Here is a 25,783-nt window from a genome sequence, read left to right as displayed (position 1 = left end):
AGCAGCCAAGGAGCCAAACCAATCTAAACAAATAATAACTGTATCAACATCTCTAATTAACACGCCAAACCACCATGCCCAGGACCCACCCACATCTTAAGAACTTTCCAAAAAGCCATTCAAGTTATTTTTGCCTGCAGATGAAAAATCCCATAACGCTTTGTTCTTTCCTTGTCCAAGAAAGTATAATACTGAATTAAAAATTAAGATGGATATCCTTTATGATTCTCAAAGCCATAATTTACACTCTGCTACTTCATTCTGCCTAGTCATAAACATCTGTCCAAATTATTCACTACCCCAAAGGTATGTGCATGCTTGGGAGTTCAGGCACCCTTTTCAATCTGTGCTTTGAAAACAAAAATAACTTTTTCAATCTTCAGAAATTACAGCGGTGGAACAAAAGATTGAAAGAAATCAAAGCATATGGAGAAAAGGAGAGATAGAAATTGGTTATTTGTGATTACAAAGCAAAATTTTACATTCCTCTGTCCTAGTGGCCAGTTGATTGCTGCTTAGAAAAATCTTCTGCTTGTAACCACACATTTGCGTGCTATTTCTTGAGGAGTGATGCATTTTTTAAAAATTTTGAGCTGTATTACTTATAAATGTACAAGGGAAGCAGTTTTTCAAGGGTTCACTGAATTTAATGAACAGTCTTTCAATTTGCATTGTGTTGTGAACAAAGTTCTAGAATATACTTGGGGGGGGGGGAATATGCTAAATATCAGGTGCAATTCCCCAGCACACCACTGCGTAGGAAATGCTTGTTGAATGTGTTGGGCAACCAGTCCCATATATCAGATTAAGAAGAGAAGAATCCCTGCTTGATAGAAATAAATCGCTCACAGCATAGTCCTGGCCTATTTATATTTCAAAGTTCATCACCGCCCATCTCACTCAGGAGCGACTCTGGCCTAATCCATCTCACCACTGAATTCACAGGAGCTTGCTGGTTCCATCTTCATACGAGATTCATTCACAGCCTTTCAAGGCAGCCCGTGAAAAATCTTGATGCAGATCTGTTTCGCCCCACCAGTGAGCATCAGGGAGGTGGGAAGAAGAGATTTCAGACGTACCTGAAGGAGGTGGTGCCAAAAGGTGACAGATATCCGCTGTTCCTTGGGCAGCCCGTGGACTGGCGTGTTCCCCACTGAGATGCCAATCACATTTCCACCCAGGAGTGAGTGGGAACCATTATCCTGCCAGAAATAAAGTTTGATACCTATACATACAATTGTAATAATTACACATCTTGGCATTAGTTCAGGGCACATCAAACGTTTGATGTGTTCTGCAAAGACTTTTTCTCATAGGCACTTTGTCAGAATCCACGGGCAGCGTGATCTGCACTTTCTTCCCAAGCACTAAGCAACCACACGGTCTGTTGTTCAGGAGACAGCTGCTTGACACCGCAAGGGTGTAATTTTGCCTCTTGTAATCTGCAGTGTGGTTGGCCTACTTGATCCTCACATGTCTGTCTTTCCAACAGCAATAACTGTCATTACTGCTTTTTGTTTTGATCTTTGTTTTGTTTTATTCTTTGTTCTTTCTTTGTCCTACAGTATATGATGGGGAAAAAATAAAGGCAAACTTTTTTTAAAAAAATAATTAATCGGTCAGTTCTTTTATGGCTGAGGATGCTGAACCCAATTATTATTCAGTTTATTTTGCAAAATCAGAAAATACAGTAGGTCACTTTAATAGCCAGAGCTGTCCTGTTGCCAAGAAAACTACAACAAATTCACCAGGAGTTGAGCTCAACTTGAAGAAGACTTTACCTTTTGAGCAAACAAATCTCAAACTTGGGTTCTTGCACAGCTGTCAACTTCACCAAAAAAAAAAAAATCTTTCTTTGCTGATGCAAGTGAAAAAGCTGCTCAGTTTTATAGAATATGTGAGGTTTCTATCTGACATGAAAAAAAAGAACATCATACAACCCAAAGCAAACAAATTCCAGCAAGCACTGATAATGTTTCAATTTCGGCGCAGATTCTGAAACCTAGTGAGGAAATGTGTATTTTCTCTGGTTTTAGACTGAGACCTGTATGCAGATTTTTTAACGCAGCTGTTCACTTCTATTTGATGCACGAAAAGATGAGCTTGACTTGAAGGAACCTTAAACTTTAAAGCAGGCAGGGGGGAGATTTAAATATCTGCTCTGAACTTCCTTTGAATATCTGGTACTCTTGGCGCAACCACTCAGACAAAATACAGGTAGTCCTTACTTAATGACCACAATTGGGATTTGAATTTTGGTTGCTAAGCGAAGAGGTCATTAAGCAAATCCAACCCAATTTTACGACCTTTTTTGCAGTGGTCTTTAAGCGAGTCACCTGGGTCCCCACTGATTTTGCTCGCCAGAAGCTGTCCAGGAAGGTTGAAAATGGTGATCACATGACCACAGGACGTCGCAATGGTCATAAATGCGAACCAGTTGCCAAGCACCCAAATCATGATCACATGACCGGGGGGGATGCTGCAACAGTCGTAAGAGTAAAGACAGGTCATAATTCAGTTTTAGCACTGTCGTAAGTCTGAACCATGACTTAATGAATGGTCATTAAGTGAGGACTACCTATAAGTTAGTTTCCAAAGTTTCACAGAATTCTTTGTTTTTTAAATATGCAGACTGATCAGTATCAAGGGGACCAAACCATTACCTGGAAGAGGATCTCACTTGTGGCAGACAATACCACAACCTTCATCTTCCCACTCTTGGACCCATCTCTGGATTTCTCAAAGACTTTTTTTGGCAGAGTAACTCGAAATTTGCGGACTACTTTGTCCTCCTGCAGAAAGAGAATGGGCACCAAAAGGGAAGTTGGAATCTTTATTTATAGAGCAGAGAATTTATACCAGTCCCCAACCCACATAGACTTCTTGATTAGAGATGCAGGAGAGGCATTTAAAAAACATTTAAAAGGCACAGATGGCAGATAATAAATAACCCCAGAAACGCATACAGGTTTTCTTGCAGACTTCTTTTTTTAATTCCCAAGCTGATGACCAAATGGGACAGAACAAAATTGCAAGTGGAAAAGGGAAAATGGAGTGAACTGGAACTTGACAGACGAACCATTTCAACTCTCGACTCACCTTCAGGGTAATCCCAATGGGCAGATTTTCAGGAAATTGGAGTGGAACTTTGTGGACATTTGCATGCACTGTTGTCCCCTCAAAAGTCTTCTGGTCTCCCTGGAACTCCACTTCTCCCAGCTTTGATTCCAAATGCTGCAGGTACCTGTTGAGGATGGGAGGGCTGGATGAAGCTGGAAATACTTTGCTCCAAGCCCTTATTCCACAGATCCCCAGTTGCCACTTCTCTGGCCTTTACTAGCCCACCAGTGGCCAAATTCAACCACTACACTAGACCATAATTTGTCTGGGCTAACTGAAAAGTATGGACGCAGCCGTTGTGATCCATCAACCATTAGCTTCATGCGTGAATCTGGCCAACATTGCTTCAACCATCCATGACTAAGACGAACCATAACTAAACATGATGTGTAAATCACAGCATGTTTGGTCCTCAAGATTGTGCAAGAACTTTCTCTCAAGAGTCTCTGAATGTTGCCATCCAACAGCCAGAAGATACTCTCCAAATATCTGTGTATTTGATTCATATTTAGCTTCAGTCCCCACAGCTGAGCAAATCTGCCCATGCGGTGAAGAGGAAGCAGGAACCATTTTATATGTACTGCTACACCGTAAATTTTATAGGGATATCAGGTCAATTTACATTTTGCCCCTAACAGAAAAACTCCCTGGGTATCCAGATAATTTCTGCGTGAACTATCTACTTCAGGATTTAAAACCTTACATAACTTGTACAGTTGCCAAATTCTGTGTTGCTGCAGTGAAAATAAGACAAATCCAGACAAAGAAATAACTCCCTATTTTAAAAAGTACGTTTAAATTTGAAATATTTTAATAGATAAATTGTCAGGGGATATATATCCTTACTTTCATTTTATAATTTCTTACCCTATAATTTGTAATGTTTTAGGCTCACCCCATAAGGTAACGAATGTATTAATACAGTAATGGCAGAGTGAATGCTGTATCATTATGTGATATATTTTGTTAGTTCGTAGTTTATTATTGTATTTCTTGATTGTACTTTTTTCTTTTGAATTTTGCTGGTCGTTGACCAAATAAATATATATCTGTATTTAGCTCCTATTTCAAACCTACTTTTGGTACCAAGTAGGATGAGATTTCTGTATTTGCTTTGCAATATAGACAAATAAAATTTACATGCAAGATTATAGGAAGCTGCTTTAATAGCAGACCAGACTTCCTGACCACCTCATATACGGTAATACTGTCTCCTCTGATGAACAGTGACACACCAGAGTTTCAGATACTGGTCTTTCCCATCACCTGCAACTAGACATCTACAGGGTATATTAAGGACCAGTTCTTCTGCACATGACCTTCTACCACTCAGAGATGGTCTCTTCTGCTCAATTTTCTAAGCAGCAGGCAAAGATCAGCCTCACTGCAGTTTGCTGATGTTTTATAGCAGAGTTTCTCAAACTTGGCAACTTTAAGATGTATGGGCTTCAACTCCCAGAATTCCCCAGCCAGCCATGCTGGCTGGGGAATTCTGGGAGTTGAAGTCCACATGTCCTAAAGTTGCCAAGTTTGAGAAACACTTCTCTATAGTGATAAAGATCAAAGGACTGCTTCTTCCCAAGATTTATTCACTTATTTTCTTTTTACAGTGTTTCAGCATAAGAAGCTTACAAGCAATATAAATAATGGCAAATAAACATGCAATAAATTTACATTAAAAACAAACACACCTTCACGCCATTGCACAATACAAATAATTTTTCAACAATATAGCAAGGCCAGAGTTTCCTTTCAAAATAAACATGTAAAAAAAAAAAGGAAGGAGTACCAGCAGGCATTAGTGATTTGCTATCCTGTGGTCTCCATCCAGCATTGGAGGTGGAGGTGAGGACAGACATGAAGACAGCACTGCAAAGGAGGTTTTTATTCCAGGGTGTATTGCAGCTATGGAGCACCAATGATGACGATTACGTGCCATCAAGTTGAGGTCAACTCTTAGCAACCACGTAGATAGATTTTCTCCATGACGATCTGTCCCTAACCTGGTCTTTCAAGTCTTCCAAGGGTGCCCCCATCACCACTGTAACCGAGTCCCTCCACCTTGCTGCTGGTCAACCTCTTCTGCTCTTTCCTTCCACCTTTCCCAGGTTGGAATTTTAGTGGGGTTCTAGAAGTAGGACCTCCAAGCCTCCCACTTCACCATGAATTTGACTTGACTGGAATCAGCACCTCCCCTTTCTTGCCACCTTCAGTGACCAATGATCAAGAGGAAAGCTGATGTGTGGAGGGTATCTATTTATGGAAGGGGGGAATCCAGATCCATGTTACCCAATTTCAAGAACTAGGTTAGATGGCGTAAATTAAGTTTACTGGAATCCTTTGAAGAGGTGATGGACGGCATCAGTGGAGTTGGGTTTTGTGAGGCAGGGTTCCTTTGAACAAATTTAAGGAACTGCACTGGTTTTGGTAAGGACTGCACTTCGCCATTCCTCCAACACAGTCATCCTGTGTCCAACATTTTGTGTCCAACACAGTCATTTTGTGTCTCGCTACACACCCACACACACACACACCATTTCCAGATGGTATTGAGAATGCCTTCTAAATGCTAAGTAGGTCCTAATCCCAAATGATGGAGGATTCCAGGTCTCAGGACATGTACAAGACGCGTGGCTTATGCATAGTGCACCTCCGACTACCCTACTCCATCCCACTCCATTTTGCAGCCAATAAACAGTGCCCACTTTATTAATACAAATGAATGAGGATGCCGATTGGCTGACAAATACTCACTGAAATGGATCTTCCGAAACCACATTCTTGCCGCTGCTAGGACGTGTTTCCAAGCTCTTTAGTTTCTCCTCCGTTTCTCTCATCTCTTTTTCCACATCACTGATTTGGACCAGCTTTCTCATCCGGTCCCTTTTTCCAGAATCTATGGGGCAAAGCAAGCCAGCAAAGTAAAATAAAAGGGCCCCGCTGATTGGCCGTTCCCTCTCAGTGGGATTTGAACTGCAGCTTTCTGATGCCACGCTCATCCCGTGAAAGGGTAGAAAATGGCGTTGGCTGGGGAAAAAATCAACATCCTGAAGACTGTAGCTTTTGTTTTAAAAAACAGCTGTTTCAAGCTCTCATGGTTGCAAAGACACCTGGGGACTTCTGGGAAGGCACTGAAGGGGAGAGGGTTTCGGTGTCTGATAAAATATTTGACTATTATTGGGGCAGAATGAATTGTGTGAATGTATGAGATTTTGTACCATTTTTTTTATATTTTTTTTATCCCGCCTTTATTATTTTTATAAATAACTCAAGGCGGGGAGCATACCCAATACTCCCTCCTCCTCCTGTTTTCCCCACAACAGCAACCCTGTGAGGTGGGTTGGGCTGAGAGAGAGGGGCTGGCCCAAAGTCACCCAGCTGTCCTTCATGCCTAAGGCGGGACTAGAACTCTCATACCACGCCTGATTGGCTCTTGGGCTGAGAGAGAGGGACTGGCCCAAGGGCACCCAGCTGTCCTTCATGCCTAAGGCGGGACTAGAACTCTCATACCACGCCTGATTGGCTCTTGGGCTGAGAGAGAGGGACTGGCCCAAGGGCACCCAGCTGTCCTTCATGCCTAAGGCGGGACTAGAACTCTCATACCACGCCTGATTGGCTCTTGGGCTGAGAGAGAGGGACTGGCCCAAGGGCACCCAGCCAGCTTTTGTGCCTAAGGCAGGACTAGAACTCACAAATTTTGATAATTTGTTCAAATCAGCTCCTCCAGATATACAGAATAGATGGGGGTGGGGGGGCTAGGCAGTTAATTATTATTTTTATTATTTTTAATATCGTGAGCCACCCAGAGTGATTTGTGTGAGATGGGTAGCCATATAAATCCAGCAAGCCAGCAAGCAATCTCCGGGAGCTGCGTTCACACAACATACTGTGCACAACCAATTAAACTGGGTCGTTTTTACCCCTGATTGTTTTTCCACAGCCAAGTCTATTGTGCAGATTGTATCTTCCTTTGGTGCCCCTGCCCCCTGCAGCACCCACCGCCCCATCTGTCTCCCAGGAAATACCTTCCCTTCCTTCTATCAGCTTCTCTGGGATCTTTCACCATTCAAGGATTGACCAAGACGTACGCATTCCCCCTGAGCATGCACCCCGGACTTCCGCCCTCCCACACCGAGCCCAGCGATGGCTCCCCATAGGTAGTCTTGGCCAACGAGGAAGGAGCCACCCCATTGGGTACGTGATCCAGCGGTGCCCCAGGGGGAGGTCAGGGGGTCAAGGAGGGGCAGAATGACAAGACCAGCGTCACGATGCGGCTCTTCCAGGGACAGAGCGTGCGATGTCACCGCACGATGCCACTTGCGCCATTTTGACAAAAGCAGGCTGAGCCTGCAGACCCCTGGGCCTAGGGAGTCCTGGAGGAGGGGAGCCTAAAATGCCAAGATCATGGAAGGACCCATTCTTTTTCTTCTGACTCACACCGAAGCCCTGAAAATACTGCATTCTTTTAATCAATAAGACGCAATGAGGTGCTGTGCTTAGGCAAGACCCCCCCTGCATTTTCAAAGAAGGTGTGGCACTGCCACTTATTTATTACGCCAGCTTTAATCGATCTGAGCAGCCCCTAAGCAGCAACGCACATGTACCTGATAATGCAATACTCAAAATAGTCAACCTAGAAACAATGAAATTCGGTAACACTCATAAAAGCCTTCATAATCGGGAATGTGTCTGATCAAATCCCTGCCCCTTTGTACATGTCGCGCACATGTACAAAGGGGCAGGGATTTGATCAGACACATTCCCGACTGCCATCTTGACTTTTCTGACCCCCACACTATGGATGCTCCAGACTCACTTATTCACTGTACATGTAGTGCTCACTTAACAACCACAAGTGGGACCTGAATTTTGGGGGCCAAGCAAAGCGGTCATTAAGTGAATCTGACCCAATTTCATGACCCTTTTTGTGGCAGTTGTTAAGCAAATCACCGCAGGTGTTAAGCGAACCACGTGGTCATTAAGCAAATCATGTGGTTCCCCATTGATTTTGCTTGCCAGAAGCTAGCCAGGAAGGTCGAAAATGGCAATCACATGACCGTGGGACACTGTGATGGTCATAAATGTGAATTGGCTGCCAAGTGCCCAAATCGTGATCATGTGACTGTGGAGGATGCTGCAATGGTCATAAGTGTGAGGACCAGTCGTACAGTAAGTTGGTTTTTCCAGCACCGTCTTAAGCCGAACCATCACTAAACAAATGGTTGTTAAGTGAGGACTACCTGTATTTATTTAGCATGAAACAGTGAATTGAAATTTTATTTTGCTCTTCCGCTGGCCCTTGGCTTGAAATACATGGTCCACCCCTGCTTGGATGCGACTCACCAAAGAAGAACGTGTATCCAGCCGAGCTTGAAAGGGACGTATTGTGGGTGCCGTTGTTGAAGGCGTAGGACACATTATGAAGTACACTGGCTCCAGTTTTGTTCTCCTTCCCGGTGACATTCGGAGAGGGGAAGGAATACCGAGCTTGATTACTCAGGGTGTAATTCTGAGTAGTTCCATAGGCAAGGCTGAAAAGATGAGCATCCTGAAACCAGTAAACGCAGAAGCGATAATTCCCAAAACGTTTCGGCAACACCCAGGACCGCTGAGGCCCCGGTGGGAATGGGGCACTTATATTAAGTCCATCGGCACCATTGGCAATAGATATGAAGTCCTTCTGGAATTCATAACGGACGTGGCCTTCAACTGTTTGCCTTCGGTCAGCACAGAAGCGGAAGTCTTCCTTGTAGCTGATGACCCCATGCGCACCTAGACCACACAACAATATCACACACACCCCAAAAAAGAAAAGCATAGCATTAGGGTCTGGATGAACACCCTAAGACAGTGTTTCTTAACCTTTGCAACTTTAAGATGGGCGGACTTCAAAGTCCACCCATCTTAAAGTTGCAAAAGTTGAGAAACACTGCCTTAAGATCTAAAAGTCTTTGCACTTAATGCTATGAAAACAGAGGTCCGCTCGTTCCCGAAAAGCAGAAAAAAATACTTAAGGAAATTCTATACAAGGCATTTATTAGGCTATCAATTTGTCACATGAATTTCATTTTGGAGACAGAGAAACAGATGTCCTCTTTCTCTTTTTTAGCCCCCCCTCTCCAAAATCCAACTAAGGAGGGAAAGATAGAGATTGCGCAAGACTGTTGGGAGAGAAACCCTCCTAGGTATTTTCCCACAATTCGTTCTGTTCCTTCACCCACCACCAGCACAGTGCATTCACCATACATGATGGGACTTGTAGTCCAAGGTAACTGGGAGTTACCAGGTTGGGCAAGAGGGCTGTTTATCATGGTAAGTTCACCACAGAAGAGAAGGGGTAAGATTCTGATTCTCCATGAATGGAGAACACTAAGTTAGGAGTTTTTATGTTACCTTGGAGCTGGAAAAAGAAAGGAAGAAGGTAGAAGAGCATCCTGGGAACTCTGATCTTCATTTGTGGGACCTAGCAGAGGCTTGATGTTGCAACTGTGGTCTTCTACAGGACACTTTTCTTGAAGACGTGGCTCTTCTGGAAGCATCTGCACCCTGGAATTAAAATTCCATCATGGTGTTTCAGCAAAAGAATTGCCAAAAGTGGTGGATCTGTAAATTATTTCCATGGTTTTTAACTGGGTCCCTTATGAGTTTATAGTTCAAGCCCATTCCTGCCCACTGATTGTGAGGACTCTTGAGCTGTTCCACTTGGGGTTGGAGTAGAAGACCTTCAAGGTCCCTTCAACCCATGGATTCTATGATTTTCATGCAAGAAACTTCAGAGGCAACAGGGACATGCTATAAAATGAAGATCTGTGTTTCATATACAGAGACTTCACATGCATTTTATTGACTTGAATCTACTTAGCACATGTCTACACTGACGTCTTGTTAAGTAGCTTCCACAATCGGCACAAAACAGCTTAGTAATCACAGCTACAGACAAACCACTGTAACAACAGGAATTAAGAAGCCACATGGTAAGTTCAGATAACTTCAAAGTTATTCTGTATCTGCATCACACAGGCCTACATAGAATGCAAGAGCAGAATTTAATTTCAAAGTCAGTCTGACATTAGAACACACCCACCTTGGGGAGAAGAAGACTTTGATATGGGGAAACTGAAGCATTCAATATCATCTTCACAAAAGGACCGACAATCTTTGGTAGATGGGAGGGGGTGGTCACATTTAGTAGGCAAAAACTACAGTGCTAATGCAAGGCAGGAAACGGTCCTGAATGGGACTGGAAATTTTTTTTTAGGAGGCACATTACGTCTATTTTAGCGTTTTATGTATTTTTCATTTCATTTCCAAATAGCCTGAAACATACCACTGATTTTCAAAACCTGTCTTGATGATGACAACCCTCCCTTTTTGCCCATCACTTATGCTACTATAGCTACCCTAATATTTCATTTTAGCCTAGAACTTGATTAGGTAAGGTTACATTTCCCAAACGTTTGATTCACGACTTTTCTTTTTTTCTGGATTAAAATTTGAAGCGCATTTCAAAACAAAATAATATATTCCAGGCAACTTTCAAGTAAGGCTCCTCAGCTGCTGTTAGTTGCAGCACAGACTAAATCAGTGTTTCACAACCTTAGCAGCTTGAAGGTGTGTGGACTTCAACTCCCAGAATTCCCCAGCCAGTCCACACATCTTCAAGTTGCCAAGGTTGAGAAACACTGGACTAAATTGTAGCCAACAGTCCCAACAAACCAGCATTCCCTTCCTCTCAGTGGTGTCACCACTGTTGACAAAAAGGGGTGAACATCCATGTTTGATTTCCCCACCCCACCCCTAAGAAGCAAGGAGTTTTGTGGCTTAATTGTTCAGGCATATTTTGATCCCTGGTGCTGTGCATGAATCTGCCTCACTTGCATCAAAATGAGCTTGAGGTCCACCCCCGCCCCCCAAAAAACCTCTCCTTGGTTTTTTTTGGCAAGGAAGCAAGCAATATAAAATATTCAGCACCCAGCATCTGACGTGTGGCAAGAGATTGATGCAAACCACCGGCTTCTTTTCAACAGCTCAAAAGCCCGAGAATGTCTTCCCCGTTTGCTGCCTGGATCAGTCACACAAAGCGTGCACAGAATGACCACCCTGGTCCAGAGGAAGATCTGCGCGGTCTGGGCAAAATCAGGGGAGGACATCATTTCCGAGCACTGCTATTCATCTTTCTCTCCTTTCACGGCCACCCAAGGAAGCTTACTGCCAAGCACAATGAAATCTTTCTCAAGCAGCCCAATTTATAGCCAATAAAAAACTAACCAGGACAAAAACAGCAGCCGAACAGAAGTCATGGGCAAACTGGGTTTCATTTCTTATGGAAGAGAGAGAGAAGGAGAAGGAGAAGAAGGGGAAGTGGGAGAGGGGGAGAGGAGGGGAGGAGGGGGGGGGAGGAAGTAGTAGTAGTAGTAGGGATTCCCCAGCCCTGAAATGAGGTGTTCCACTCCACGATTTTTCATATATCTTGATGGGACAAGCTGTGCATTCCTCCCGACCCACAATTCCCTTTGCTATGCAGGGAAGCAGCAGTACCTACGGTGTCTTGGTCCCACTGCCACGCAGGGTCCTATATACCTCTCCACCCATGAAACCCTGTGGATCTGTTTCACTACACCTCCCATCAACCTCCCAGTTCTCCAGGCTTTGGCTTTGTCCCCAGGAGAGCTCATTGCAACTATGCTAAGAGGCAAAAACTGTTTCCTTCTTAAAACATTCCCAGCTTTCAGTGGGAAAGAAACCCCAGGAATGTGTGGGAGAAAGAGAGATAACCGGCAGTTCACACCTCTCAAGGTTTTGATATTTATTTCTGGGCATCTAACTGCCAAACTGTTTCTCCTTCAGCAGAACGGCATGGTCTGTTTGCCTAAATGCAGTTTTTCAGCCTTTAAGAAAAGAAGAAAGCAGGAAGCCATACAAACACCCAAAGGCAATATTTCTGAATCACTGGAAACGATTAGAATCAAGGCATAAACAGAATCCAATGGTGGATTTAGAACAGTTGGGATAAAAGCAATAGGGAATTAATTAGATTTACTGGAAGATACTTCAATCAGAGCAGACTTCCCATTTTGACCCAACCTATCGCAGTTTATAGCTTGAATCGGTGCTTCATGTTGTGTTGACCATGGTTCTTGAGATTTAGCCTTGCTCCGAGCTCTGGTTTTAGCTTCTCAGAGGAATATATTCAATTATTCATATTTAACCAACGGCCTACCGGAAAATTAAAATTTCTTAGACATTTTTAGATCCTTTGTTTACTTATCTGTGTGTTACTTTTTAAATTTCTTCATGCTTTTCTAATCTGTATTGTTCACATGTCTTCTCTAAAAGGTTTAATTAAAGGAAGGCAGAGAAGAAAGCACACCAGAAGCAAGTCAGAGGTGGGATTAGGATGGGGAGATCCTGGCAGGTTCAAGTTTGTCCTCAAGTGATTTGGGGCCCCTCAGAATCTCCTAGTCCCACCTACCTTGCAGGGCTATTTTTGCTGTAGGGATAAAATAAGGGTAGACCCCTATGAATTCTGCCTTAAACTGCCAGAGGTGCTATATAAAGTAATATTGTTGTTCTGATGATGATGATGATGATGATGATGATGATCCCATATCCTTCCCTTAGGAAACATAAGGTGACTAATAGTAATAATAAGAAATGCAATAATGTATTATTTGAAAAAAAATGAAATAAAGCACAGACGCTTGCCCTATGCAGCCTTAGTCTACGGCGGGCAGGAAGGTGTTAAGAAATGTATGTATGTATGTATGTATGTATGTATGTATGTATGTATATCAGTTCCTTCAGCTGTCAGAGCAAAGTTTGTCATGGGAGACTTCAGAGTTGTCTCCTCCTCAAAGTCAAATATTTCCACACACCTAATCAAAACCAAAGCCTTTGCTCAATGTCGTGGGAAATGTGAAGTTTCGGTTTGAGGTGGGAGAGGTATAACATGCCTCCCCAAAGCAAATCAAGTATACCAGCTATCAAATAGTGTGAGAAAATGTTTCGCGGAGAAGCACGTGGGTCCCAGAGTGGGGAGGTGGAGGTGGGGGTGTTTTCTGCCACAAGCCGGACCCTCTTCTAGGTCATGACATGGAGAAAAGGGTTGGAGCCCTTGAAAGACAAAGAGCTTGGCAGAATTTTGGAAAGTGCTTTGTTTCCCTGGAGTAGTTGGGCTGAGAGTACCAAATGAATCCATGCAAGTCAAAAACAGCAGCTCTGCTCCCAAACAAAACTTCACCTGCTGGTGGCTTTTTCCTGTATCTCTCCCTTTCAGGTCCAGAGACAGGACTTGTTAGAAAAGGAAGAAAGGAAAGAAGCACAGCCAGGAACGACCAGCACCAAGGTATCTTCCAAAGAAAAGGACAATCAGAATGGAAATGGCAGCTAAGGAGAAGAGGAGACAAGCAGAAATCAAAGGATGGGTAGTATAAGCAAGCTCTTCTTTTCAGAGGACACACTGCATTTCAGCTACAAAGCTACAAAAAAGTCCTAGAAAGAGCCAATGCAGAGATTCAAGCAGAGTTCCTCCTCACAGTCCAAAGGTCCTTAGAAGGGCATGACTTAGAGCAGGGTTCCTCAGCCGTGGAGGGAGGCTGAAGTCCGCACAGCTTAGAGTTGCCAAGGTTGAGGAACCCTGACTTAGAGATCTGAGCAGTATAAAATCTTGTCTTGGCCTGCCATTTCCCCCATGGCTCCTGGAGGTAGCAGATCTTAATAGGACTTCTCCACCCAACCAAGAAGAGTCCACAGCTGAGGCAGGACAGTCCCAATAATGGAGCAACAGGGCTTTGCAACCTTTCAAAACTTCAGAGGTTTGAGTCCCTGGCCGCCTGGTGTCCCCGTGAAACTACTAAACTGGGAAGTTCTTCCTGCCATGGAACAGGAATATATGTAACTTCAAGCCATTATTCTTGCACAGCAGGTGCATCCACAGGAGGGGTCAAAAAAAGTCACGATGGTGTCTGCGACAATGCAACTGAAGCTCTGCCTCTTTTTAATGGGTGTCACAGTGCACTAAAAACAGGGTGGGGCTTCGATTTCATGGTCACGGCTACCATCTTTACCTTTTTCACCTTCCCTCTGGATGCCCCTGTTGCAGAGAACAGCCTTTGGACTTCTTTTGGAGACCCCTTCAAGAGGGGAGACATGAGAGCAGTCTTCCAATATTCAAAGGGCGGCCACAGGGAAGAGGGCGCCGGTTTATTCTCCACGGCACCCGAGGGCAGGACAAGAAGCAATGGGTGGAAGTTCTTCAGAGGGAGATCCAACCTGGAAACAAGGAGGAATTTCCTGACAGTGAGATCTATTATGCGGTGGAACAGCTGGCCTCCCGGAGTGGTGGGTGCTCCATCACTGGAGGTTTTCAAGAAAAGACTGGACAGTCATTTGTCCAAGATGGTATGAGGATTCTTGCCTTGGGCAGGGGTTGGACTAGGAGACCTCCAAAGTCCCTTCCAACTCTATGATTCTATGATATGATTCTATGATTCCATGATACTTAAAAAATACTATCATACTTTTCCCAACAGCTAACCCTGACTCATTCATTCAGCTTCTTCTCTTAAGACTTACTTTCCAGCTCCCTGATCATCTTCATTGCCCTTCTCTGTATCTGCTCCAGTTTGTTTGAACTTTGCTTAAAATGGGGTGTCTAGAACCAGACTCAAAATTCCAGTTGGAGTCTCAACAACATACAATACGGAGAAGGAGCTGGCCTTCCAGTGATGCAGGCAATTGTGTTGCCCCAACTGCTGCCTTTTTTTGATCACCCACAATCAGCTGCTGATGATAAAACTGGATTACACAAAGCCAGTTTACTATGGCTGTTTCACATACGGGGCATTCGTCTTTTGCACAAGAGCTTATCAGCTTATGGACCAGATGTATTTCAGCCCACTTTGGGCTACCACATGACAAGTTTTGAAACCTGAAGGCTGAAAGGAAATTTGCTTTGGAGTTTTGAATTTTTTTTTAAGTCCACTTCCTTTCCACTAATGTTATTATCTCCAAAGTCAGTTTTGTACAAGAAAAATTATACCACGATGACTAAATGGAAAACTGTGGTTGGGGTAGGAAATACTAAAAGCAGGATGATATACTTGGGCAACCTTCGAGGAGGAGAAACCAAACAGAAAATTATAGGAGGGAAGTAGACAAAATATGGTAGCCCCAATAGCTCCTTTGGGGCCCATACAGATTATCTGTTCCGCCTGACTTCTAAAAAACCTGTTTTATTTTAAAAGCTTAAATAGGAAGCTGGCTGACCACAGAACAAAGCACCAGCCTCTAGCATTGTATTTACTTAGAGCAGTGTTTCTCAACCTTAGCAACTTTAAGATGTGTGGACGTCAACTTCCAGAATCCCCCAGCCAGCAGAGCTGGCTGGGGAATTCTGGGAGTTGACGTCCACACATCTTCAAGCTGCCAAGGATGAGAAACATTGATTTAGCATATTGCCTCTGGCCCCCCAGTAAGACCCCCGTAAGACAGAGAAGCAGCAATCTGGGAGGCTAGTCCATCTTTTGATAAAGAAATTTGGTGACTGGTCACATCCATCCCAGAAGCCATTTTGAGAATGGGCCACTCTCCCACAGCACCCGTCTTGCCAATGTGCCCATCACATACTCTAAAGAATCCGAATGCACCTACGGCCCCACTGTCGGAGAAGTTAAGAGAATTCAGAAAAATGAAGCTTACATTTCCAAGCGTTCACATCCATGACATTACACCTTGGTAATTTAAAGTCATCACTCATACACTTAGCATTTTTGAAAATGTAGCCTTAATTACTGTTACATACAGTACATCCTGTAAAAATAGACCACAAGGAATCTCCTAAATCAAATTTACACTGCGACAAAATCATCAGCACATAGCCACGGCCTTTAGAAAGCTGCTGAGCCAAGATTTTACAGTTCTTGAAAAAGTGCATAAATATCAAAGGAGCAGAGCTGAAAGACATCAAGAGAACCCAGTTAAATTTCACTGTTATCTTAGGCAGGGATTACTAGCCAGGACAACCCATGCCACGGAAGGGTGTGCAAATGTGGTGTTCTCCAGAACTCTGCATGTACCAGGTGGAGGCTGAGGGAAGAAACTGAGAATCCAAAAAGTCTGAACATTTTCAGTTTATACTCTGCTCCAAGAGGAAGACAGCAGGCTGAACTAGCGATTCAACATTAACTGCTCCAGTGGCGTTACTGGGGCCAAACTGAAGCTCAGTGGTAAAGCTTTATATGGAAAAGGTTCAGTCCTGAGCACTTCCAGGTTGGAAAAATCTGGGAAATATCTCACAGTCTAATTCCTAAGACAGTAGGCTACCATCAGGACTGCAGAACTTCGTAGTTCCACTAGATTGCAGCAAAGAGAATTTTTTTTAAAAAAACCTAACTCATTGTTGACATCTAATGGTCACACAGAAATCTGCAGCTCAGATCTGGAAGCCTGTTAGAGAGAATGCCAGCCTGGACCTGGAGGGGGAGACCATGACTTCTAGTTCTGCCTTAAGCATGAACCCAGCTGGGGGACCTTGGGCCAGTGACTCACTCTTAGCCCTGGGAAGGAGGCCATGGCCCACCACTTCCAAAAATCTTGCCACGAAAACTGCAGGGACTCGGTGTACACGTATCAAGTCTGGGAAAATCAGCTCTGATTCAATTTAAATTGGAGGCTTGAGATTCAAAGCAGAAAAGCAATTCAATTCCAGTTCCTTCCAGATTCAAGGTTAAATCTGAGAAACGATTTGTTCCATAGGCTATAAATGGGAAATACAAAAATGCCTGCAGCTGCTTCATTTCTTGGCAGAAAGGAATGAAAATACCAGGGATGGTAGACTGTTTAGACGACATTAATCTCACTATGTTTCAACATGATATCTTCAAGGGTTTCATCCTAATAAATATTTGAAATATTTGCCCACTCCTCCTTTAAGACACAGATAGCAGGGATAAGAAGCTATAAGATATAGCTTAGAAGACATAAGATAGCAGGGATAAGAACGGATAGTTAGCGGCAAAAAGCAGCTTTGGAATTATCCAGCCAAAACCGTAGGTTGTGCTGCACAACTGCTGAAGGGTTCTTTCTCAATCTGAAAATTAAAATGGAAGCTGGCTTTAAAAAGCAAGCTCTTACTTTTCCTCTACTGCCCCTGATCCCTGGGCTTGCTGTGGTACCAGGAAGGCTAGCCTAGATGGGGGAGGGGGCAAGGCTGGCCTCCCCCAGGAAGGGCCTTCGAGGAGTGCCCAGTGTCAGCTGCATGAGACCATCACTGGTGGTTGGGGGCTTAAGACTCTCTCTCTGCCTTTTAGTTTTCCTCTTTTATCTTCTTCTATCTTGTATTGTTTTTTGTATTTTTATAATGTTTTTAATGACCATTTTATCTGTAAGCCACCCAGAGGCACTGATATAGTGAGATGGGTGGTGTATACGTTTAATAAACAAATAAATAAATGAAATAAACCACAGCTTGCTGGCATTACTCCGTATTCCTTAGTTAGCAGAGGCAGCTCAGTTGGATCCCATGCCATAGAGAAACTGGCATTCATAATCTTACCACCCCATTCTTTTTTTCTTTTTTAAGTAAAGTGTTAGTCCGGCACTCACTTGCTCAGCCTGGCATTCACTTCCTCATTGGCAAGAGATTTCAACCTGCTCTGATTAAGGACAATTTAAAAGTTTGCTTCCAGGTGCAATTCAAGGTGCTGGTTTTGACTTTTAAAGCCCTATATGGCCTGGAGCCAGTTATCTGAAGGACCGCCTTCCCCATTTACTTCTACCTGTCCCATCAGGTCCAGCAGGAGAGGCACACTGTAGGTCCCGTCTGCAAAGGAGTTCCATTGACGGGACCCAGGAGAGGAGCCTTCTCTGCTGTGGCCCCCACCCTCTGGAACATCGTTCCCCCTGAGGTGAGGTTAGCCCCAACCCTTATGGCCTTTCGGAAAGCCCTCAAAACATGGGTTTTTTCATCAGGCCTGGGGGTCCCCTGGCAGCATGTTGGTTGCACTATGCATGACATCTTAATTATTCCTCTCACAACCTTGGCCTTAATAATTAATGTAATTGGTTCAGTTGGTTTTATGTGTAAATTGTTGGTTTTATTGTACACCACCCAGAGCCACCTTAATTAATTAAAAGGCTCAGTCTGCAAGTCAAAGCCAGCCTGATGTGGTGGTGAAGGTGCTGGACTAGAAACCAGGAGACCTTGACTTCTAGTCCTGCCTTAAGCACAAAGGCAGCTGGGGGACCTTGGGTCAGTCCCTCTCTCTCAGTCCTAGGAAGGAGGCCATGGCAAAGCACGTCCAAAAACCTTGCCACGAAAACTGCAGGGACTCATCCATGTAGTCACCAGGAGACAAGACTGACTCAGATAAGTGTGGTGGTGTAGTGGTGAAGATGTTTGACTAGAAGCCAGGAGGCTGTAAGTTTTAGTCCTCCCTTACCCAGGGAAGCTCCTGGAAGGGTGGGACTTAGAGCCATCCCTCCCCCTTGACCCAGCCTACCTCACAGGGTTGTTGCTGGATTTGGACTGCATTCTGCCCCTCCCCACAAACCATGGGTGACTTTGGGCAGGGACCACTACAGAGGAGGCCCGCTGCCGAGGTCCCGCCAGGTGACAACCTTTAACGAAAGGGACCTGGAGCGTGCCCACCCTGTCAGACCTAGTGGAGCAGGCAGATACCCCAAGGGAGAGGCGGTCCTGCAAGTATCCTGGCCCTGTGCTATTTCAGGCTTTAAAGGTGATAACCAACACCTTGAATTGCACATGGGAAACACTGGAAGCTAGTCTGGCTCCTGCAGCAGAGGTGTAACATTGGAAAGCCACCAGGCGCTCAAAACTGTGTGTGTTGCTGCATTCTGGGCCAACTGCAGTCTTCAACTGTCCTTCAAGGGCAGCCCCACAGAGAATCCATTGCAGTAATCCAACTGGGAAGCGATCACGGCATGAGTGACTGTGAACACCGCCCAGAGTCACATTTGTGAGATGGGCAGCTGCTAATCTCACAAATGTGACTCTGGGCGGTGTTCACAGTCACTCATGCCCTGATCGCTTCCCAGTTGGATTACTGCAATGGATTCTCTGTGGGGCTGCCCTTGAAGGATATTGCAGGACATGTGAAGGACACGTGAGATGGGCAGCTATATGGATTTGCTGAGAGGCAGTTTGGGCTAGCGGTTAAGATGCTGGGCTAGAAACCAGGAGACTGCGAGTTCTAGTCCTGCCTCAGGCCTGAAAGCTGGCTGGGTGGCCTTGGGTCAGTCCCTCTCTCTCAGCCCAACTCGGTGCAATGCAGACTAGCCTCCTCGTGGTGCACCCCGGGCAACATGACTTGTCACGGCTAAATAGTCTACACATCTGGCTGCTGGACCTCCCAAGGGTTTCCCAGCAAGAAAACAGCAGCATGAACACCGAACTGCTATGCCATACTATGTATGTATGTATGAATGTATATGACAGATGACAGATGATAGAGGGAGGATGGATGGATGGATGGATGGATGAGAGAGAGAGAAAGAGAGAGAAAGCCTCCCAGTTCAGGAATGGGTGCAATTGGCGCACAAGATGAATCTGTGTGGAAGACCCCAGAGCCACGGCTGCCAACTGCTCTTCATCAAACCCTGTGAAGCTCTGCACCACGCAGCCACACAAATTGTGAAAATAACGCCCCCCAATCCATTCCTATTTGGGAAAATCATTTGCAACAAACTGCAAGAAAAATGCCTATGTCTGAACAAAAGGTGCCCCACAGGACATACACATTTTAGGTGAACTTTGAGAGAACAATTGAGGTTGAGGTTCCACAAATTGAACCTGACGGATATTCAAAAATGGGAAATTAAGAGAAACTGAAGTTGATGGAGTCAGCCATTCCTAACAGGTCTGTGCAACCTGTTTCAGGCTGAATGTTAACATTTAATCTTTGAAAAGCATATTGGGGGCAACAGTCCAAAAAAATGGGAAGGGCCAAAAAGCAAAAACAAAAAAAAGCAGGCAGGATCAGGACAATAACTAAAAATGGAATGAATTTAACTTCGATGCTATTAAATGAATCGGATAAGAGTATAATTATTTCCAAGTTATTTAAATGATTTCTTTTCTCATTCTGATGCATTAAAAATTATAGCTTGGTGTCAAACTTCAGAAGATTTGGGGCTGCAGGTATGGTGCTCTTGTTGTATAGACAATGTGCCCCTCAAAAGCCTTAGATGGCAGACATCTGATATGGCAGGTTTTCATTAGTATCCAAGATATGGGTGGAGCACAAGTTCGATCATAGTTTCAAGTGGTGCTGTTGACAATGTACAGGAGGGTGTGGTATCCTCCCGATGTTTTGGACTCCAAGACCTATCTGCCCAAACAAGTGACAAGGGTTTGTGCAGTTCTCTCACAAAACATCTAAGGAGACCCACTTGCTTGTCTCTATGTCAGACCACACTACAATGTTTTTCAGAAGAATACATGGTCCCTCCTACAGTAGAAGAGCCATCTATGGACAATGGCGGTGCATACTAAGATGTTCAAGAGAGATGGGGAAATTTGAGTCCTACAATATCTAGCTGGAATTAACTTTAGTTATGCTTCCAAACTTTCCTTCTGCTTTATCGTTATGATAGAAAACCAAACAAGGAGAGGTAGAGGAGGAGTAAAGGGGAAGACAAGACAGAAGCAGAGGAGGAAAAGATGGAGAAGAGAGAAATGGAGGAGGAAGAAGGAGGAACAGGAGGGAAAGAGGAAGAAGAAAGGAAGGAAAAGAAGAGAAGGAAAAGAAGATGATTCAGATGATTCCACACACTGAAGCAAATTTCCCCTTTCCTACCACATCCTTCACCACCTCCACCTTGGGCTGCTTCCTCCAAACGGTTGTTCATCTTCTCCAAATAGTTCTCTCCTGCTGAGCTCAGCCACACAGACTCACCCTTAATCCCCTGTGCAGGCCTGCTCTTCCAAATAAGGGCCAAACATTTTTGTGCTGAAACGAGAACAGACTGGGTCCTCTTAGCTCTGCAGAGAACAGATAGGAGACCCAATTGCCCAGCAAATGAGAAGACCATCAGAGGAGGAGGACTCTATGTTAGCCCTTGCAAACTGTGTTCTGGCATTGATGAAAGTAAGTTGAGTTAACGATGGGTGGGAAGTTGCTTCCCTGCCCAAACCAAGTTGACCCACTTCCCATGCACCAATTTCCCATACAGACTTCCCACTTCTCCCAAACGGAGCCCCCAAGGATGTATTTCGAAGAGTGGGTGGGGAAGCCAAGCTGGGCCAGGCGACAAAGCCCTGTGGCAGGAGAGACAAAAAAAGGGACAGCATTATCCCTAGGGCAGGAGAGGAAGCCTTCTGCTCAGAGATGAAGCCGATGAGGAGGAGAAATCTGGGTAGGCTGACCATATGTCCCGTTTTGAACGGAACAGTCCCGTTTTTTTAACATTTCCAGTCCGTCCCGTCGTTTTAATATAAATGTCCATTTTGTCCTGTTTTCTTAAAAACCTTACTTAAAAATGTGAAAGTTCCCACGAACCTGTCAGAAGGTAGTCTGACTTTGAGTGGAAGGAGGGGGAGCTCAGCAGAAATGGTGGGGGAAAAGCCGCAGAGCTCAACCTGGCGGGAAACCTAAAAAGGAAAAAACAGGATCAGCTGATAGGTGGTGATCAAAGGGTGAGCAGATTGACTCCTGCCTTGAAAGGGCGGGAAGAAAAGAACGTAAAAGCACGGCCAGAGGAGGAATGGCTTGTCGGGGACAACCGTTCACTAGACTCTCCAGCCCAGCCTTGCCTCTCGCAAACGAAGGAATCCGAAGATTCCCAGCCCGAGAAAACCGGAGAAGTTCCTGCCTGCCGATCCAGCCCGTCGCCCAGCCCTGCCCCGTTCTGCCATCCCAATGTCCCGTTTTTGTCTCAAGGAAATATGCTCAGCCTAAGTCTGGGGGCACAGTCAAGTGAAACAGACAAAAGAACGGGAGGGATCACAACCATGTGTTATAAGCCATGATGACGCGTGTGCATCATTCTGTCACTTGTGGGCTGGCATCACAACATGCATGTGGTCAGTTACCTCCTTTGCACCCCTGGATGTAGGAGGATCTGTAGGAGAGGCAAGTGACATCATCTGGTTCACAACATAATCACAAAAATGTCATGTCATTTGGGCAATGCTGTCATTGGTTTATTTAGATTTTTAAAATTTATTTTATTTAGAACATTTATAGGGCCACCCATCTGAAACACATAATTCTGAGCAGCTAACAACCAATTTACAAAAAACAACATAAAAAGACCCCCATAACTAAAGAAATTTAAAATAATCCAACACAAAGAAAACGGAGGCACCATAGAACAATTCACAGAACAGGCGTATGAAGATTGGGCTCCCTTAACTTCCTGGCCCGAATGCAGCGTTTCTCAATCTCAGCAACTTTAAGATGTGTGGACTTTCATTCCCAGAATTCCCCAGACAGCATTGCAGGAATACTAGGAATGGAAGCCCACACATCCTAAAAGTTGACTAGGGAATTCTGGGAGTCTCCATGCATGCTGTCTGGGGAATTCTGGGAGTTGAAGTCCACGCTGCCCTAACGTCTGGTGAAAAAGCCTGTTCTTAATTGCCTTCTGAAAGGTCAAGCGGGTTGGGGCCCTCCGAATCCCACAGAGGAGGCCGTTCCATAGGGCAGGCACCGCAATAAAGAAGGCATGCCTTCTCAGTCCCACAAGATGCTGGCACGTGTGGTATCTCTGTGGCATCTACAGGGCATCTATGCCACCAAGCTCAAGCTCTTCCCCAAAGTTGGGAACAGGCCATTTCACATAGCTACAATAAAATAAATGCACCATCAAGGAGAGCAGCTAGATTTGCCTAACATCTGAACATGCTGATTTGTGTGCTGAGATAACAAATTTCAACCATGCAACTGTCATTTAAACCGAAATTACAGTGGACTCAGGACTCAGGACTCAATTACAGTGGCCATGAGAGCACCACTGAGACTCCTGAAAGACCAGGTTAGGGATAGATTGTCATGGAGAAAATCTATCTGGGTGGCCACTAGGCGTCAAAAACAACTTGATGGCACATAAGCAAGCAAGCAAGGGATGGGACCGACTGGAACAGCCCAGGGTCTCTGGCTTGGTCTGGATCTCAGATGCTGATGCCCATGGGACGGGGGGTGGGGTGGGGGACACACATAAAATAGGATCCGGGCTTGGTCAGCAGGTGACATCTTGACCTTTTTGACACACACACACACACACACACAAACACCAGCCTGCAGATGCCCCTGATCTGAGTTTGGGTAACTGTGGACTGGCAATTTCCAGCATGTCTTCTGCACTTGCATTGTCTTTATTTGAGATTCTCCTGACACCAGACTTGATCTAAACCCATCCTTCTCACAGCTGACCATCTACCCAGTGGGATCTTCCGATGACCGAGCTGGTAGGTCTCCACAGCAACAGAACTGGGCTCTGGCCCAACGAGAAGAGGAGGGAAGTCCACATCAAATAGATAGGAAACTCTCTTGAATCCATGTCTCGCTTTCCTGGCCACAGTGACGCCCTGGTGTCCCCAAGCCGCTTCTTAGCAGCTTGGACCGGGCCGGGCCCTATTGCTGCCGGTTTCCTTTGCAGTCAAGCCCTGATGCCAGACCCTTCTTATTTCTAGGCGCCTGGCCCATTCTTCAAAACTGAGCAACTCTCTAAGCCAATGAGCCTCCCACCACCCTCAGTGCAGCCGCGGCGCATGGACGCGCAGAGCTTGGCGCGAGGAGCCGCCTTATCTCAGACGGTCAGGCTGGGTGGACCTTCCTCTTCACAGAGGCTGCAGGGCCCAGATCACTGATTTCCGACGGCCCCGTGTCCCAGAATGGAGGTTTCTCCTTCTTTGTGGCGGAACAAAGAGCTTTATCTCCAGCCCAGGCTGTTCCAAGCAGGCCTCCTTGGGGTATAGTTAGAACACTCTTTCCAGCAGCACAAGATCCGTCATTCGGCCTGGCCGCTGCGAGAACAATAGGACGTAAAAAGTCCCCGCTTAGTCAGATGGAGAGGCAGGACACCGGGTGTCCCCAGGAGAGGGGCGGGGAACGTTTGTGCAAATGGAGCTCTTCCTCCCCGCGCACTTCCTGCCTCCTCTGCTCCTGTTCCACTTTTATCAGCCAGACAACTACCTGGGAAAGATGAATGACATCACAGGCGCTGGACAGTAGGCGCTGGACGCCACCAAAAGGTGACGGAAGCAACAATTCAAGGTGAGTCACGAAATCCCGGCAGCCCACATGACAAGCCATCACTCAGCGTTTTCTCTTCCAGCCAAACTGCCTCTCCCTTAAACCCTTTAGTGGACGCCCTTCCCGAAACGTGTGTATTTGACTGCCATGCCGATAATCCCCATCCACCCCCAACAGGACACAGAAGATGTGCCCGCAGAATTAGGATTCAAGTATTCTGTCAGGGTCAGGCCTCCAGCTTTGTTACTCCAACAGAGCAATTACGACCTGCTTCTCAACCTTGGCCACTTTAAGAGGAGTGGACTTCAACTCCCAGAATCCCCCAGCCAGCTCTGGGAGTTGAAGTCCACCCCTCTTAAAGCGGCCAAGGTTGAGAAACATTCATCTAAAGACCAGCTGGGGATTATGAGAGATGTAATCCTGCTCTTTTAGAGGACTCCAGATCGATGAAAGCTGATCATGAGTGGGGATGCCCTAACAATTTGGAGCCAAGCAAAAGCAGGACACTTCAGTAAAATTTAATCAGGTTTGAAGCTCGACATCGTTCACAAAATAAATGAAGCGCCTGCTTGTAATCCATGGATTTATGAATTTCCCCTTTCCTTCACATTAAAAAACACATTTGGCAGCCACCTTTGGGAGCCAGTGACAGCCCCAACTCTCCTGTTCCCTGTCCCAGGTGCTCAGGGAAATGTCTTGAGGAAAGGAAACCACAAGATCCTTCAAAAGACAAGACATTTTGCACCGAGCTAAACCCGCTTCCTTTCCTAGAATGCTTTCATCTGAGTCAGACCATTTGGACCACTCAACCGTCACTCAGAATCAAGCGTCAGCTCAGGGCCGCAACTGGGGGGGGGGGCAACCAGGGCATGTGCCCCAGGCACCGTGCTGGGGGGGCGCCAAAATGAGCGCTGGGGCGGCGCCAAAATGGGGGCGGAATCCATGTTTGACCTGGGTGACACAGACCCTAGTTGCAGCCCTGCATCAGCTATCCAAACTTTTCGCAGAAGTTTCCCTTCCCTGTTAACAAGACCTTTACCTTATTCCTGGGATGCTTGAGATTTCCTTAATTTGTTCTGATGGTGACTGGTGTCTACAGGGGAAGAGCAAGGAGGTGGGCAGGCTGGCAAAAGCAGCACTGCAGCATCACAGCAAAAGCCCCACCCCTTTTCTATGGGCACCACATCCTATGCCTGCCTCAAAGGGGCAGTGCTTGTAGCCCAACGCCCCAGCCTTCTATCACTGTCATTCTGCCATTGCCAGCCTTACCAGGGAGAGCAGACAAGGATCTCTCCAAACAGATCCTCCCAAAGTACAGCTGCGGCAGAAAACTGTTTTTAAAACGGAAGGTTCCCAGCTGCAACTTCAAATGGAGGAAACTTGGTAGGAGCAAAGAGGCTCGGCTGTCCATCATACTTTTAGTTCTCCATCACCTTCTGTTTCAGCTA

General features: G+C 45.4%; 1 protein-coding gene across 1 annotated transcript in view; it reads right to left on the bottom strand.

The window, feature by feature from the left end:
• LOC134503824 (adhesion G-protein coupled receptor G1-like) overlaps nucleotides 1–25,783 on the bottom strand; it is a 46,801-nt gene that overhangs the window by 9,834 nt on the left and 11,184 nt on the right. The window contains exons 2-7 of the mRNA XM_063312734.1: nucleotides 9,514–9,666; nucleotides 8,464–8,892; nucleotides 5,875–6,016; nucleotides 3,100–3,244; nucleotides 2,664–2,792; nucleotides 1,080–1,202 (exon numbers count right to left, since the gene is read on the bottom strand). Coding sequence (XP_063168804.1) covers nucleotides 1,080–1,202; nucleotides 2,664–2,792; nucleotides 3,100–3,244; nucleotides 5,875–6,016; nucleotides 8,464–8,892; nucleotides 9,514–9,574 — 1,029 coding nt within the window. The 5' untranslated portion in view covers nucleotides 9,575–9,666. The remainder of the gene's footprint in view (nucleotides 1–1,079; nucleotides 1,203–2,663; nucleotides 2,793–3,099; nucleotides 3,245–5,874; nucleotides 6,017–8,463; nucleotides 8,893–9,513; nucleotides 9,667–25,783) is intronic.

This window comes from Candoia aspera, chromosome 11, assembly GCF_035149785.1.
Source record: "Candoia aspera isolate rCanAsp1 chromosome 11, rCanAsp1.hap2, whole genome shotgun sequence".
NCBI lineage: Eukaryota > Metazoa > Chordata > Lepidosauria > Squamata > Boidae > Candoia > Candoia aspera.
Note: the sequence above shows the minus strand (reverse complement) of the source record. Positions and strands in the feature narration are given on the sequence as shown.